This window comes from Oryx dammah, unplaced genomic scaffold, assembly GCF_014754425.2.
Source record: "Oryx dammah isolate SB20612 unplaced genomic scaffold, SCBI_Odam_1.1 HiC_scaffold_26, whole genome shotgun sequence".
Lineage (NCBI taxonomy): Eukaryota > Metazoa > Chordata > Mammalia > Artiodactyla > Bovidae > Oryx > Oryx dammah.
The window spans coordinates 66516757-66531986 of NW_024070210.1; the positions used below are offsets into that span (position 1 = coordinate 66516757).

At 56.6% G+C, this 15230-nt stretch overlaps 1 protein-coding gene across 6 annotated transcripts; it reads left to right on the plus strand.

Annotated features, from left to right (window-relative positions):
• The first annotated feature begins 2559 nt into the window (after window positions 1-2559).
• Window positions 2560-11550, plus strand: CCDC9B (coiled-coil domain containing 9B). Of its 6 annotated transcripts, none has more exons than XM_040226942.1 (11): window positions 2560-2723; window positions 3517-3630; window positions 3843-4012; window positions 4584-4739; window positions 4829-4954; window positions 5614-5813; window positions 6122-6180; window positions 6762-6815; window positions 6913-7012; window positions 7569-7611; window positions 7696-11550. In XM_040226942.1, the coding sequence occupies exons 3-11, from the start codon at window positions 3953-3955 to the stop codon at window positions 8242-8244; spliced, it is 1347 nt and encodes a 448-aa protein (XP_040082876.1). In that variant the 5' UTR covers window positions 2560-2723; window positions 3517-3630; window positions 3843-3952; the 3' UTR covers window positions 8245-11550. The 6 variants fall into 6 exon arrangements, 5 of the variants coding, with proteins under 5 accessions (XP_040082876.1, XP_040082873.1, XP_040082874.1 ...); XM_040226939.1 differs by having other exon boundaries at window positions 2561-2723; window positions 3914-4012; XM_040226940.1 differs by lacking the exon at window positions 2560-2723 and adding an exon at window positions 2789-3423 and having other exon boundaries at window positions 3914-4012.
• Window positions 11551-15230: the final 3680 nt, after the last annotated feature.

Below are 15230 nucleotides of genomic sequence, written 5' to 3' on the forward strand. Positions count from 1 at the left end.
TTGAGGTATTGGGACAATGGGCCTATTCCTGGGCAAAGCAAGGGAGGGCACAGCATGAGGTGTCAACAGAAACAGTGTTGTTGTAGCAGACCGGAACGATGGGCAGGAGGCAGATGTCTAGCTGCTGGTTTCTTCTGAGCCACAAACAGGCTGAGCAGCCCAGGCAGTGGGTGCTACCTCTCCCGTCTCATCACCAATAAAATGGGGCTTCTACAACCTGTGTGGCTTCTCTAGTGTGATGGAGCTGGGAGGCGCGGTTGATTCAGACTTGCTGGAGAGGAGCTGGCCGCAGAAGCCGGGGAAGAGCCGTCCCCCACCTCCAACCAGGCTTTTTGAAGCCCTGCTGCCCCCTAGTGGTCACACAGACTAAGAGCGGCGTGGTCCCAATCCCCTATACCGGGGACCATTATGCTGGTCACGCCTTACCTTCTCCAGACAGGGAAAGGAAATACACAGTTAGCGACGTTACCGGCCACCTCCTCCCTCAGGGCTGCGAGTATTCTGGATGGAGGGAACAGCAGCCTCAGTCGAAGCACAAGTACCCAGAGCCGTGCGCAGGACGGTGTGGGTTACTCACTCATATATTCATTCTGCTAAGCCCCCAGGAAGGCACTATAGTTTTCAGGGACACTGTGCCAGGCCCTGGGGATTTAGAGGCCCTCAATACACCATTCCTGCCCTTAGAGAGCCTCTCTCCAGTAGGGAGCAGACAGGCACACCACAGACTCTGGAGAAAATAGGGGAATATGGGGGCTGCTCTGAGGCTGACATTGTGTGAGTAACACTTGGGAAGCACATGGCCCAGAGCCGTGGGGCTGTCTGACTATTGGTCAGTCCTGGTCACATGGGCCTTCAGCCTGCTAGATGCAGAGGCCTTTGCCACGAGGTTAGGGGAGTCTTCTCCTGCAGGCCCTTCTAGAGATCTGGGTCACCCACCCTGCAGGATGGCTGGATTTCTACCCAGCCTGCTGCTCCTCACTGCTGTCTGGCCCCCACCCTGGCTGGGAACAGGCACAATGGGGAAAGCAGACCTCGTCTCCTCTACCTCCATTCCTCCTCCCCAGACCTGGGTTCCAAAGATCATGGGGAACATTAGGTCTCAGCTGCATCCTTCACTCCCAGACTGGTGCTCTAAGGGCCTTCCAGCTCCAAACACAGGGCATGGAGCAGGTGACAGGAGGCCTGACTGCCACCCCACCAGGGCCCTACTCCGGCTGTCAGAGACTAGACTGGAACTCAGTAGGCAGCACGTGGAGAGGGTAGGAGAAGTGTGTGTGTGTGTGTGTAGCCTGGGTGCGTCACTGTAGCTGGGAATGCAGACGAGTCTGACTCAGTGGGAACATCCGGCACGAAAGGAAGAGAGAGCGCAGTGGCATTTCCAAGCAGGATGGGAACTCTAGGGTGGCAGAGATCGGCTGCCGGGTCAGCGGCGCTGCTCCAAGGCCTGGCCTGGAAAGAGGCTCAGTGTGGTGCGCAAGGGAGAGCCGATAGGAAAGGGTGGTTCAAGGGGAGCAGGGGTTGGATCTCTGGCTGCCTGGGCTGGTCTGGGTAGGAAGGAGAGGGCAGCAGGGCTTTCTGCTTTGGAGACAGAAGGGAACAAGGTGTCCACGGGATTAGGGAAATAGGTCCCGGTCAGTCAGGGCTGAGGGGGAGTGCAGGAACCTCTGACCTATCCTTCAGGGCCTGGAGGTCGGGGACCTGTTACTACAGAACCAGACCCCAGGTGCTCCTGATACAGAGGCCACTCTCCTCCTGGCACCCCCAGACTCCTGGTCTCAGAGGCACCAGGGGTGGCATTGCCAGGCAAGCTGCTGTCCAGGGCAGAGACAGCAGCCTCTGGTGTACCGGCAAGATCTAGGGGCAGACTTTCCCAGAAAAGGTTGCTTCCAGTCTCAGGATCAGAGAGGCTGAGAGGGCCAGCCCTGGAGAGCAAGGCCAGGAAGGGCTCCCAGGTAGGAGCCAAGGGGGAAGGCTCTTGGCCAGGCCTGAGCTGTGGTGGCATGGACCCTGAGGGAGGTGCCCCACACCAAGGGGTGACCTGGACAGTTGAGCATCCCAGGAGCAACTGTACTTGAAAGTACAGGGAAGACAACCCTGAACCCAAAGGAATGAATGACTAATGGTGTTATTTTAGGTATGCAGTAGTACTTGATGGCCTAGGGGAGATGACCTCCTTGATCCCTTCGCATTACTTAAACCAGAACTGATGAGGAGAGTGAGGGGCCAGGGGACACTCATTTGAGCGGAGGCCTTCGGACCAGGGAGGGCAATGGGCTGGACTATAGGCCTCTCTCTACTAATGGGAGGGACAGAGACCTACTGGGCTGCCCATCTGTCTGCAGGCAGGCCCAGGCTGGGGTCCTACTGGAGCATGAGGCCCCCTGTGTGGGCTCGCCCTGCCAGGCAGAAGTCCCTGCCAGTCTGTCTGGGGACACTGGGGCAGGGCATGGAGAGGTGCTGGGCAGGGCCAGCTGCCTGCCGGTGCCCTGGTCCTCGCCCTCTGAGAGTGGATGGTGGGGGCGGTGGCCGCGGCGTTCCTGGCTGGGAGCCCAGAGAACTCTTTTGTAATCACAACATGATCTCGTGTGCTGAGCAGTGAAGCCGGCAGGGAGAGGCCTGCAGAGGGAGGCCCGGCTCCGGTGGCTCCGGCTTCCCTCCCACTCTAGCTCCCCCCAGGACTGCTCTGGAATTCTCTCCGTGCCGCTGTTGCCATGCACTCAGCTGTGAGTGGCACCTTGCCTTTGGCGGGGGGCTTCTTGGGGCTGGGACGCCAGGCGGCCACACTCTGAGGGCAGCTGGGGACAGCTGGGCCCAGGAGGAAGAGGGCTGTGCCTAGGCGAGAGGGGAGGGCGCTGGGCAGGGGTGTCGGCCACGACGGAGTCTCTGCAGCCAGACGAGGAGGGACCCAGGGATCACTGTGTGCCCGGGGGGCTCCGCAGCGGGGCCTACCCACGGAGCTGACTCTTGCCGGCAGCTCTTGCTTTCAGCCTGGAAAGGCTGGGCCTGTGGGAGCGGCTCTTTCCCACAGGCTGGGCGCAGGCCTGAGAAGTGGGGTCCATGGCCTAGGAGCCCAGGACAGAGCAGGGGCCTCTCTTTCACTGTGGTTCTCAGCCTGGGAGCCCAACAGCTCCCCCCTCGACCTCCTGAATCCCCTGGCAACTTCCCAGTCACGGCAGGTTCCGCTGCCAGAGCCATTTATAACTCCCATTCCGGGCTCTGCTCCGCAGCTGAGCTCCCTGGAGAGCCAGGGGGAGGGGCAGCCACTGCTGGGAGCTGCGGGCCTGGGCACGAGGCTCTGACCTGAGCCCCCCCGAGAGGATGCAGGGAGATGGCAGATGGGCCTAGCAGGGTGGGGGCTTACGGCCTTCCATGGGCTGACTCCCCTCACGGCCCAACTCTGGGTCTGGGGCTGTTCCTTGGGTGGTAAGAATAGGGTAGAATGGGCGGATGTAAAAGTTGAGGAACTGGTAAGGGATGGGCCCAGCAGTCAGGAGCTTGGGCCCCTGCCTTCTGCAGGGGCCTCACGGGGCTGAGTCCCCGATGAGCAGGCAGGAGGAGAAGGACGCAGAGCTGGACCGGAGGATAGTCGCCCTTCGCAAGAAGAACCAGGCCCTGCTGCGCAGGTACCAGGTGAGTGGGCTGAGCCAGGCGGGAGGACCGACTGGGTTGGCACTCCTAGGCTGACCTGCAGACTCCGGCATGGTGGTCTCTCCCTGCAGGCGTGGGTCTGGGACCGGGGTGAGGGTGGGTGTGTTCCATCTCAGAGGCTCTGCGAGGGTCCTGGGGACTCTGTGATGTGGTGCGTCTGCCCCTTGGTGTCCCACTGGTGTCTCTCTGTGTAGGCCTGTCGGCGTCTGTGTATCTGTGCCTCTGGGGGGCCGTGGCCTGTGCTGACCCCGGGGCCCTCCCACAGGAGATCCAGGAAGACCGACGGCAGGCAGAGCAGGGGGGCATGGCTGTGACCACACCGGAGCTCCTTCGTCCTGATGGCCTCACTGTCACCGTCAGCCAGGTTCCTGGAGGAAGACCCACCCGGGAGACAGGGTGGGGTGGCAGGGAGGTGGCGGCCCAGCTTGTGCCGGGGGAGCACAGCCGCCCCTGCTCTTCTGCCTCTCCCACTTCTCTTCAGCGGCACACCTACCAACCTCATGCAGCCCAGGCCACTGCTGGCCCCCACCCCAAAGAGCCACAGTTGGAAGGTGACCATGCCCTTTTCCAGCCCCAGAGCTCTGCACCTGTGCCCCCACGCACAGGCTGCCCCTAAACCCCAAGTCCCAGGGCACAGAGACGTTGGGGCTGAATGCCAGGAACAGCGTCTGAGAACAGAGCCTCGTTGTCTGAGTGCTTTGGATTTCCCAGCTCAGAGATGGGCCACTGTGGCGTCTTGGGCCCCTGGGTGGCCCCAGGCCTGGATAACCTAATGCCACTGGTATGTGAACGCCTCACAGAGGCAGCTCCTCAGTGGGCATTCCAGGGAGGGCCAGGGCTGGAACCCAGCCTGGGGAAGCACCCAAAGGACCCAACCCCCAACTTCTGCCCAGTGCTGCCCATGTGGTCTCACGGCATGGCACCTCATTCTGCAGGGGAAGCGAGTGGTCAGCCGGAACTGGGCAAGGAGTGCCCTTGGACCTGGAGCAGCCAGTGAGATGCTTGAGGATGAGCAGGCAGAGGCACACACTGGCACCTTCTGCTTGGGGGAGCGGGTGGATCTGGCCGTGACCATGGAAAACAAAGCCGAGGTGAGCAGGGTGGGTAGGGGAAGCCTGTGAGCCAGGAAGCCTCCGCTTCTTCCCTGCCTGTGCCACCCTGCCCAACCTCTCCTCCCCAGGCCAAGCGGATCGTAAGTGAGAAGCCCACCAGAGCACGGAACCAGGGAGCAGAAGCGTCACCTGGAGGGGGCGTGGGCCGGAGCCCCTCCGTGCCGCTGGCCGTCAGCTCAGATTCTGCACGGAAGGTACCTCCCCAAGAAGGGATGGGGACATGAATGTGGTGGTCCCCATTTGGGGGAGGCATGGAAGCTGAGTCGCATATGTCCCCATCTGGGGGGACGTGACCCAGCCAGCACCTGCAAGAATTCCCATTCCTTCTTCCCTTCTCTGACCAGTCTCCACAGCGGGTGGGTCATGCAGCGAGACACACTGCAAGCGAGAGACGTGTCCCAGCCCCTAACCCCTCCTGGACCTCTGGTGGCAATCTGGTGGGGTCTGGAGGTGGGTCTAGGGTGTGAGAGACTGGCCATGTGCCAGGTGTGACCTCTAGATGGCAGCAGTCCCTAGTCTTGGCTCTTGCTCCCAGCAGCTGGGTGTCCCTCCACCCTCCGCCTGACCGCACACCCCAGCAACAACCCCATGAATAGCACTTTTATTATCCCCATTTCACAGATGAGGAAATGACCAACAAAGAGGTCATCTTGCCCCAAAGACACAGCTAACCCTGGATGGAAACCGTGCCTATGGCAAACAGGATTTAACCGACATAGAATGGATCTAATTTGGGGGTGGGGTCGTCAAAACCTTCAGAGAGGAAGGGGTTAGCAGACTCCTTGGATCCCCATCCCAAACCCAGACCTGTTTCTGCTTCCACCCCATGGTGCTTAGTGTCTTTTCCTTTCAGGGTATCCAGGAGCCCCGGAATCCAGCCCCGGTCCCAGGCCCAGCTCCCCGCCGGGCACTGGGGGGCTCCCTGGAGGTGGGCTGGGACTATGCCCAGTGGAAGCAGGAGCGGGAGCAGATCGACCAGGCCCGCCTGGCACGGCACAGAGACGCACAGGGTGACTGGCGCCGCCCGTGGGACGTGGACAAGGCCAAGCCCACGTGGGTGGCAGGGCCCGGCAGCTGCTGGGTTGACGTGCTGTGGGGCTGTGTCAGGCTAACTGTGGGCACCTCTTGGAGGGCGGCTGGGCACCCCCAGGGCGGTGAGGATCTCCCTGGCCCTCCGATTGGGCCCTGGGCTAAGGGTTCTGTGCAGGCGCTGAGTTTCCCATCTTTCTTGGGCCCACCCTCTCCCTGCTGTCCTTAGGCCTAGGGCTAGAGTGGGGGAGGGGGTGTTGGCCCACCAGCAGCTCCGCAGTCTCTGTCCTTCCCGCCACCAGCCAGCCTGACTCCCTCTTTCTGCAATGCAGGCGACCAGGCTCCAGCAAGCCTCGGGAAGAGGGCCCAGCCAGGGTGGGCAGCACGAAGGGTGAGCCAAAACCCCACTACCCTCACCTCTCCTGGAGTTTTTCACCCCTTGCTCCCTCTTTGTCCTCTGTCTCTTGGATTACCACCAATTTTCAGAGCTGGAAAGAAGCATGAAAGAACGTCTTCCTTCCTCCGCTCCCTATCAGAGGAGGCACCGTGACCTTCCTTTGCATCCTCTAAACCCACAACCCTTGTCCTGGGTTTTGACCCCAGAAGCTCTGGAGAGAAGGCTCACTAGGAAGTCAGTACTGGGGTCCTTTTGAGGTGCTGGACCCTCCTGGGTGGCAGCGGCTCCTTATCTATTATAGGGATAATTCCACTGCATCGCTGGCCCCTGGAGAGGCTGCTCTGCTGGTCACCTAGCCAGAAGTGGCAAAGCAAGCACAGGGACCCAGCTCCCCTGATGCTGCCCTAACCGCACCCCCCAACCCCAGCACCCAGGCCAGACATCTTTCTGGGAACCAGAACACTCACAACTGGACCAAGAGAAGGACTGACAACTTCCTGGTCCTGAAGGAGCTGATGTTGCTGCTTTGGCTCTTTTGTGATCCCACCCTTTCCCAATTTCCTCTTCCCACTTAGGTCCCAGGAGTCACCGAAAGCTACAGCCCCCACCACTGCCCTCTGAAGGCAAAGGTGAGTTGAGAGAGGAGGAGGATCAGGTCCCAGGAGCTGGTGAAGGAACCAGGCTGCCATGACCCCCTTCTCTCTTGATGTGTACCATCTCTTGCAGGCAGTGCTACTCGGGGTGGGCAACAGGGCAGACCCATGGTGGCGCTGGCCACACGCAGCAAGGCTCGAGGGACAGAGAGGCTGACTGGCAGGGCCCGCAGGTAACATGAGACAGGGAGCAAAATAGGGGGAGGTTCTGGGCTCCTGGATTTCCTGGTCTCTGGGAGGTCAGGCCCCCTGGCCCAGGTGCCTGCTCCAGCCCCCAGGGCCTCTGCCTCTTGGCTGACTGCTGCCTGGTGGCGGGTTAATGAGATGCGGGGAGAGGCCAGCTGCAGCAAGAGCCTGGTGCCCTGGGAGGCCAGCAGTAATTACAGCAGTTCCTTTCCCGGGAGAAGTCAGGCGCGCCTTTCCCAGGCAGCACAGGCTGGGACACGCCCATCGTCCCCACAGAAGTCAAGGTGCTGTGGGCTTGGCCATAAACAGCAGCTGGGGACCCGCTATAGTGGGCAGTGTTCAGAGGAAATGGCTGGGTTTGGGGTGGAAGGTCAGGCTGGAAGGGAAACATCCTGGAGCCTCGCTGTGGCTCTGACCTTCCTCTGAGACCCCTGGGCTCTTGTTTCTCCCTGGGGGATGTGGGCTGCCAGTGATGGAGCAGGTGGCGTGAGGTGGGGTGGGGTGGGTTAGGAGTGGGGCCCGCTACATGCTGTGTTTCTGCAGGTGGGAAGTGAAGGAAGACAGGGAGGAGCCGGAGAGCCAGGAGGTGGGTACTTGGACATAGGATGGGGTGGGCTAGGGACATGAGCCCTAAATTCACCAACCAGTAGAGCCAACCTCTTGTTTTCAGGGAAGCCAAAGCACCAGAAAGACTCCGAATGAGAAGGAACATGAGCAGACTCAGAGCAGGATGGAGCCAGACGGACCCACCAGTGCCCCGGGAACCACCCCCACCCCAGCATCAGCATCACCAGAGGGGCTGAAAGAGGAGTCAGGAGATTTGGCAGGCAGTCCAGCCAGTCCGGGCTCTCCACCAAACTCAGACTTGGTTCCCCTCGATCTCTCCCTAGGAGGTGCCAGTAGCTCTGGGTCTCAGGAGAGCGCCTGTGTGCTCAGTTCAAAGCCTGGGGCCCAGGAGAGCCCTGCATCCCGGCTGGAGGGCCAGGAGCAGCCCCTAGGGTCGACTGAGCCCCAGGCCGTGCCAGAAGCCCAGACTTGTTCCGGGCCCCCCAAAGGGGCAGAGCCCCTGGAGCCCAGAGAAGACAGGCCTGGCAAGGCTGGGGCCCAGCAGGGCCTGACACCTCGGAGCAGGGCTCCTAGAGGAGGCAGCCAAAGGGCGAGGGGTGCAGGAGGTGTGAGGAGCAGGACAGGGGGTCCTGGCCCTGCAGGAAGATGCTGAGCAAAGTTCATGGGAGCAGGGGGCCAGGCTGGGGAGAGGAGGGAAGGCGCTGTCCAGAGTCTGCGCCATGGGTGTGTGGTGGCTGGTGGCTGTGGTGGCCTGGCTGAGCAGTTAGGCAAACTCTCCAGGGGAATGAGACCCTGAAGGCCAGGAGCCAGCCACTGCCCTCACAGGCACCGCCTGTGCACACGTGTGCTCTCACCTGCAGGTATGGCCCCTGGTGCATGCCCGCACCACGTCTGGTCTGTGAGGCTGGTGAACTCTGTCCCAAGCCTACTGCTGCCCAGGCCACAGGCTCCCTGCCATGACAAGAGGACAAGGCTTGGAAGCACTCAGCAGCCGGCTCACCTAGCTCCCGTCACCCCCAGGGCCTGGCTACCCTCTCCAGCTGCTGGCTCCTGGCTCGTCAGGTACTGCCAGCTTGTCAACTGCTGCCAGCCTCAGCAGCTGGCATGGCTAGCCCAGGCCTGGGTCCCTTTCCTATACTTTCCCCTGCCTTGCACCCATGTGACTCTCAGTCCCAGAATCACTGGAAGACCAACGAGGGAATCTCACGATCACCTGGCTGCCTGCTACCTTTGGGGAAGAGCAGGCTGAGGCCCAGAGGAAGGGAGGCCACAGCCAGCAGGGACGGAGCTAGGGACAAAAGAGCAGAGCTCAGGTCTCCTTCGTGAAAGGAAGGATCTCGAGAAAGTCTCTGAAGCGGGGTGGGGTGAAGAGGGGACAGATGGCTGTCTCTCCCCACAGCAGGGTTGGGGAGCTCATATTCAGGGACCTCCTCCCCCACCCCTAGGTTAGACCTGAGTGCATCCTGAATGGGGGAGGGGAAGCCTGCCACCTAGGGTCTGCCATCTCCAACTTCCTCTTCCCACCGCCTCCCTGCACTGTGTTATGCCAAAGCAAGGTCTCAGGCAGGGACTCAAGAGGCAGAGAAACAGCAACTCCAGCTAAGTACGACATCAGGACTTGTCTTTCCTACTTAGTCTCTGTTCCCCCACCACCACTGAGACCCACGTCTGGTGAATTATCCAGACTCCGCACAAGCTGTGGCTTCCTCTCAATTCAACAAACATTTCCTGAGCACCCACTACCAGCAATGCAGCCGGTGGGCGATGGTGACTTTGCCAGCAAGAGGGAGGGAAGAAGCCTCGTCATCCGGCAGATCCAGGCTGCACAGCAGGAGCTGTTCTTGGCTGTAGGTGCCCGACAGGTGTTGAAGATGGTGGTAGGAGCCCAGAGGGAACCATCCCACTGCTGTGTGCAAAGGTGGGCACGCCTCTCTTTCTCACTGGGTGTCCCCTTTGCCCCCGAACCCCTGCTTGGATTTCCCCACATAGCCAGGCCGTGGCTGTTCCTCTCTGCTGAGAGTCCCAGGCTTCACTGGCTTCACTGGCTTCTCTGGGTTCTCTCTGGAGTGTCCAGATCATCCCCAGCATTTCTCTCCACTGTCAAAGAGAGGTCTGTACTGTGGCTCAATTGTGAGGCCAGGCTTCCTCACTGGCTCTTACTCCACAAGCCACCCCCTCTATTGAGGAGGAGGGTGGAGGGGATGACTTTTCAGCAGATCAGATTGTTTCGAGTAGTGCTTCTTACACATAAAGGTGCAGACAAGTGCAGACTCTTAGCTGTGGGCTGGGCCTGGGAACCTGCATTTCTCATAGGCTCCAGGTGCTGCCTTTCCTGGACCACACTTTGAGAGGAAGGATTTGGATTAGAATATATGGAGGGCTGAGGACAGAGACAGACTCTGGACTCTTAAGGGCTGGCTGCTGGCTGTACCTGGGGTGGTGGCAGGCTGCCCCTGCCAGGTGAGAGCTTCCTGGTCTCAGAGTCAGGTGGGAAGCTGAGGCTTCAGGGAAGCTGAGTCAGGTGGGCTAGAGGCTTGAGAGCTGGTGGTGCCAACTTCCTGTAGTGGGGAGTGAGAAAGTTGATTGGGAATGGGGTGAGGTGAAGGTGGTTGGAAGAGGTGAGGATTGATCAGAGGAATTCTAGAAAGGCTTGGGAACATTCTGTGCATGTAGGGAGAAGACCCCTGTGAGATATGAAAAGGCAAGGGTGAAAGATTCCAAGCTTAAGTTTTCCTCTTGCCATCCGGTCACACGTTTGTGACTTCAGAGCATAAAACTGGCTCTGGAACCCATGACTCCCAAGGATGGAGTAGAGCAGGTTCAAGCAGAGCCCTTGAATTCAGATGTCTCCCAAATTGAGAACCAGAATTTGGATTCTAAGAATTACAAACTTCCCCCAGCTGCCAATGCTGCCAACTATACAGAGGTGCCTTCATTAAAGGGTATGTGCCAAGTCTGACTGTAGGCTGGAGGTGTAGTATGGGCAGAGGTCTGCTTGAGGCCTTATGACAAGACCGAAGCGGGAAAGGAAGCTGGACTAAAGGGCTAAGGAAAAATGGGCTTCTCTCTCTTCTGGGTGTTAGGAGAAAGGGATGTCATGGGAGTGAGTCACTAGCAGTTGGAGAGAATGGAGTCTGGCATAGAGTATCTTCATTATAGGAAGAACTGTAGCACAAGACAAGTATCATTGAGCTTTCCTTAGAAAAGGGGAGCCCTTCTTCAGGACCAATGAGCTAGCACTTCTGGTGGCCACAAACCCTGCTCCAGGATGAAACCAGCTAAGGGGCAGGAGGGAAGGGTAAGCATCCCTCCACAAAGCTCAGGGCCATGGAAAGCTGCTCTGTTTCTTCCTGGATCCTTTCGTTAAAGGCTTGGCTGGGAGCCTTCTTGGATGTCCTTCTCCTCTCCAACCAACAGACAAGACTGCTTCTCAAAGGTGGGAAGTTCTTCATGGGACATGGCTTCAGGAGCCCAAGCACAGAGCTGGAGGAATTGATGAGGGAGAGTGCACAGGGCAGTAGGGGGCCAGCAGGGACATGAAAGCTTTACCCAAGGCCTCAAAACAAGGCAGAAGAGGTGGAGAGCATCTCTATCCTGGCGCCGATCACCTTACAGAGGGGTGCGGCAGACCACACTGTGGGGGAAGTATTTGGGGGATGACAGGCAGCATGGTAGTGCGGAACAAACACAGGCCTTGGAATCCAAGAGACTGAATCTGAATTCTAGGTCTGTCACCTGCCAGCTGGACGACTCTGGTCAGTTTTAATGTCTAAAAGCCTCAGTTTTGTTTGCAAAAAGGAGCTAGTAATACCTATGTTGAAGGATTGTTAAGAAAATTAAAGATGAAAATATGCAAAATACCCCTGGCACACAGTAGGCACTCTATTAACAGTAGCCTGGCATGAAGACAACACTCAGTAAATATTTGTTGAATAAATGAAGTAGTGATTTGGTGTGATCTTGGTCTACTTTGTTTTCTATCTTTTCCATTGCCCTCTCTTCTAGTCTCGTCTTCACTGGGGTCAACACACTCTCAAAAGGAGGGAAGGTCTGAAAGGGTACTCAACCTTCTAGGACAGTAAGCTGCTTTTACTTCCCTGGGTTGGTCTTGGTGAGTTAAAAGCATCACGAAGCAACTCTCCTCTTACAGGAAATGTTCTTTGCCCTCATCCACCCACTGGATCACAAGGATGTCCTAAACATTTCCCCCTAACTTTGACACTGGCTTTTGCAGTTCAGGCATTTCCTTTTTTCTTCTGTTTACATCAGCCGCAATCTCACAAACTCATTGCCCAGAAACAGACTCCTCTGTGGAGTTGCCTTCACGCCTCCTGAAGTTTTACCACCCGAAGGAGTAGCATGCCTGTATTTTCCTATAATCAAGGGATCCCTGGAAGTGGAGGATCCCCAGCTATCAAGGTCCAAGTTTGGAAGGTCTGACCACCAATCAGTTCCAGCCCCAAACCCTAGCCTCAGGGACAGGAATAAAAGGAAAAGATGGCGCTGGCCCCAGAAAAGAATAAAGGAAATGCCAAAAATCCCAATATGGCCATATCTTCTTAACTGGGGGATTAAGTCCCAGGCAGGGAGTTCAAGGGGATAGGAGAAACGAAAGGCACCGCTTCACTTCTGCCTCTTGAGTCATTTATCAGTGTCCAGAGACCCTACAAGCAGCTTGTCCTGAGCGAGGGCTATCAGGGCTTATGCGGAAGAGCAGACACAAGGTGACCACAGCCCCAAGGGAGGTGGGGGGAGAATGTGAGGCTGGGGAAGGCAGTGAGAGAAGCTGCAGAAAGCACAGTCCGAGGCTGCTTTCTCTCGAGTCTGCTGGCCTACGTCACGGCCTCTCATTAAGCATCCGCTTGACGCCAGCGAAGTGAAATAGCACAGACCTGGCACCAGAAAGAACAAATGTGGCACCCAGGGCTCCTTTTAAGGACTGGTTCGAGGAACAGCAGGCCCCAAGGCAGGAGGTCAGGCAAACACATCAGTATCTTCGTGGGACAGGGAGAGAGGACTCTTTCGGGCCTGCCTCCTTCTTAACAAGCTTTCCAGGGCAAGTTCTCCTGCAACCTTCAAAAAGAACCAACAATGAAGGCCTTTTCCCTTTTAAAACTCTAGGGACACAGTGCTTCCTCTTCCCCCAGCAGGGCAGCTGGCTTCAAGCAAGAAGGAAGGTCAAAAGTCACCTTTGATAACCATCTGTCCAAACAGTAATACCCTAACCCCAACTTACTGAATCAGAGGGAAAGACTGGGCCGGTGCTTCTCACGTGTTAGTGTGCTTCCAAATCACCTGGAAGCCTAGTTAACGCCCTGCCCAGCTCCATCTTCTGACTTTCGCATTCAGTAGTTGTGGGATGGGATCTAAGCCATGGGATTTCTTATAAGTTCCCAGGTGTTGCTGATGTTGATGGTCTGGGCTCTAGGGTAATGTTTACTCCTTGCTCCTTCACATTTCTTTCTATGCAGCATTTTTGCCCAAAGGGACAGACACTCCCTTGAAAATATATTATCTCATATGGATATACTGTACTTTCATTCCCAAGATCTCCAAGCCCTGTCATATCTATTAGCTCCATCTGCCCTCGTGAATCGGAGAAGGCAATGGCACCCCACTCCAGTACTCTTGCCTGAAAAATCCCATGGGCAGAGGAGCTTGGTAGGCTGCAGTCCATGGGGTCGCTAAGAGTCAGATACGACTGACTGACTTCACTTTCACTTTTCACTTTCGTGCATTGGAGAAGGAAATGGCAACCCACTCCAGTGTTTTTGCCTGGAGAATCCCAGGGACGGGGGAGCCTGGTAGGCTGCAGTCTATGGGGTCGCACAGAGTGGGACACGACTGAAGCGACTTAGCAGCAGCAGCCTTCATGAATTCCCATTTGCTGAGAAGCAAAGAGAAGGGTCAAGGGTGAAAACTAATGCAATGTTGAGTCTGTAGATTGTGTCTCTTCCAGTTCAGGGGTCCCTTCCCATAGTCTGCTGCCGGGTCAGCCTGGGTCCTGGTGATATTGTGAGTTGCCTACAGCTCAGAGACTGGCTGTGACTCAACACTGCCCAGACACCTAGATTACTAGCAGGGAGCTTAAGGGGACAGGTGGCCTCCAGGACGAAGTGAGAGGAGACCTCAATTCATCCTCTGAACACGAGCTAGCAGAGAGGGATGGCTAAAAGGAAATCCTTGGTAACTAATAACCACTTTTTTGAACAAGTTGGTTTGGGGACTTCTGAGGCTCGCTTGGCACACTATAAGCAATAAATAAAGAGTTCTTGAAATAAGGGTAGCAGTTTATGGAAAATGTTCTAAGGAAAGTTAGAATCTTATTGCTGGGACTTCCCTGGTGGTCCAATGACTAAAACTCCATACTCCCAATGCAGGGGGCCCAGGTTTGATCCCTGGTCAGGGAACTAGGTCCCACATGCCACAGTTAAAGATCCCTTATGCTGCAATGAAGACCAAAGATCTGGCAAGCTGCAACTAAAGACCCAGTGAAGCCAAATCAATATTTTTTTTAAAAAGAATCTTGCCATTGATTAACAGATAGGCTATTGCAAAAACAGATTACTGAAGTTAAGAAAACAGAGAAGTAACAAGAGTAGATTCCTGTTGGAATGACTATACATTCCTTGTGGGCAAACACTGCACTGTCGTTTTCTGCTCCCACAGTAGTTTAACAACTGTCTATAGCATGGCATGGGCACAGGGAAGCTGCCTGGGCTCCGGTGGTTCCCGTGCTCGGTGTGCTGCTGGGAGCTGTGGCTATTTCTGCACTCAGGATAGAGGGCCTGGTAGAGTCTGGGTGTGTGGTTGAAAAAAAGAATTTTTTCTTTGTCTTTTACCGGAGGGAAAAAAGAGCATAACAGGTTTTCTGGTAGTAGAAACCCACAGGCTATGTCCTGTGGGACATAATGTGACCAAAAAACTGTCTGTAGAGCAGATATTTTTATAACTCACGATTAGGCCACAGAGCCATAACAAAGGGGACAATGGAGCGGTTACCTAGTCCATGCTGCTCTGTTAAGAGCACCACATGGAACCCAACTATGTACTTCCGGCACCTGGCCAGAACAGGCAGCCAAGCCCAAGCCCCTCAGCTTGGCAGTGAAGAAACTGACTGGAGCGGCCAGTGAGGCTGCCATCTAGCAGTTCACCCCCTGAACCCAGGTGATCGACTGTGGATGCAGGTACACAAGTGGACCATGACGGTGACACCACAGTGACACTAGGACCAGCTCTATCCAACACAGACCAGGCAGGGGATCAACAAACCTGAGTGCCTGTTCCTGTGTGCCAGGCCCTGAGCTTAGTGCTGGTCTTTGAAACAAACAAGGCCACTGTGGCCCCTCCTTCTGCCGAGGGAGACCAACAAAGAGTCCAGTGGTGGTCTTTCTGTAACTGCACTGCAATTCCAGAAATCCCTCCGTTCTCTGCAGACAGGAAGGGGGGCGGACAGTTACTACCTCTTTTAAATAGCTGTGGTAGCCCTAAAGCTTGGGACCTGACCTTTCAGTTCCCCTTAAAGAAACATGTGGAAACAAGTTGATGCTCTCCACTCAGCATTTCAAAACAGGATATAAATACTCAATGCAAGAACACACTATCTTAGGACTCCCTATGAAAAGCAAAAAACAAGGT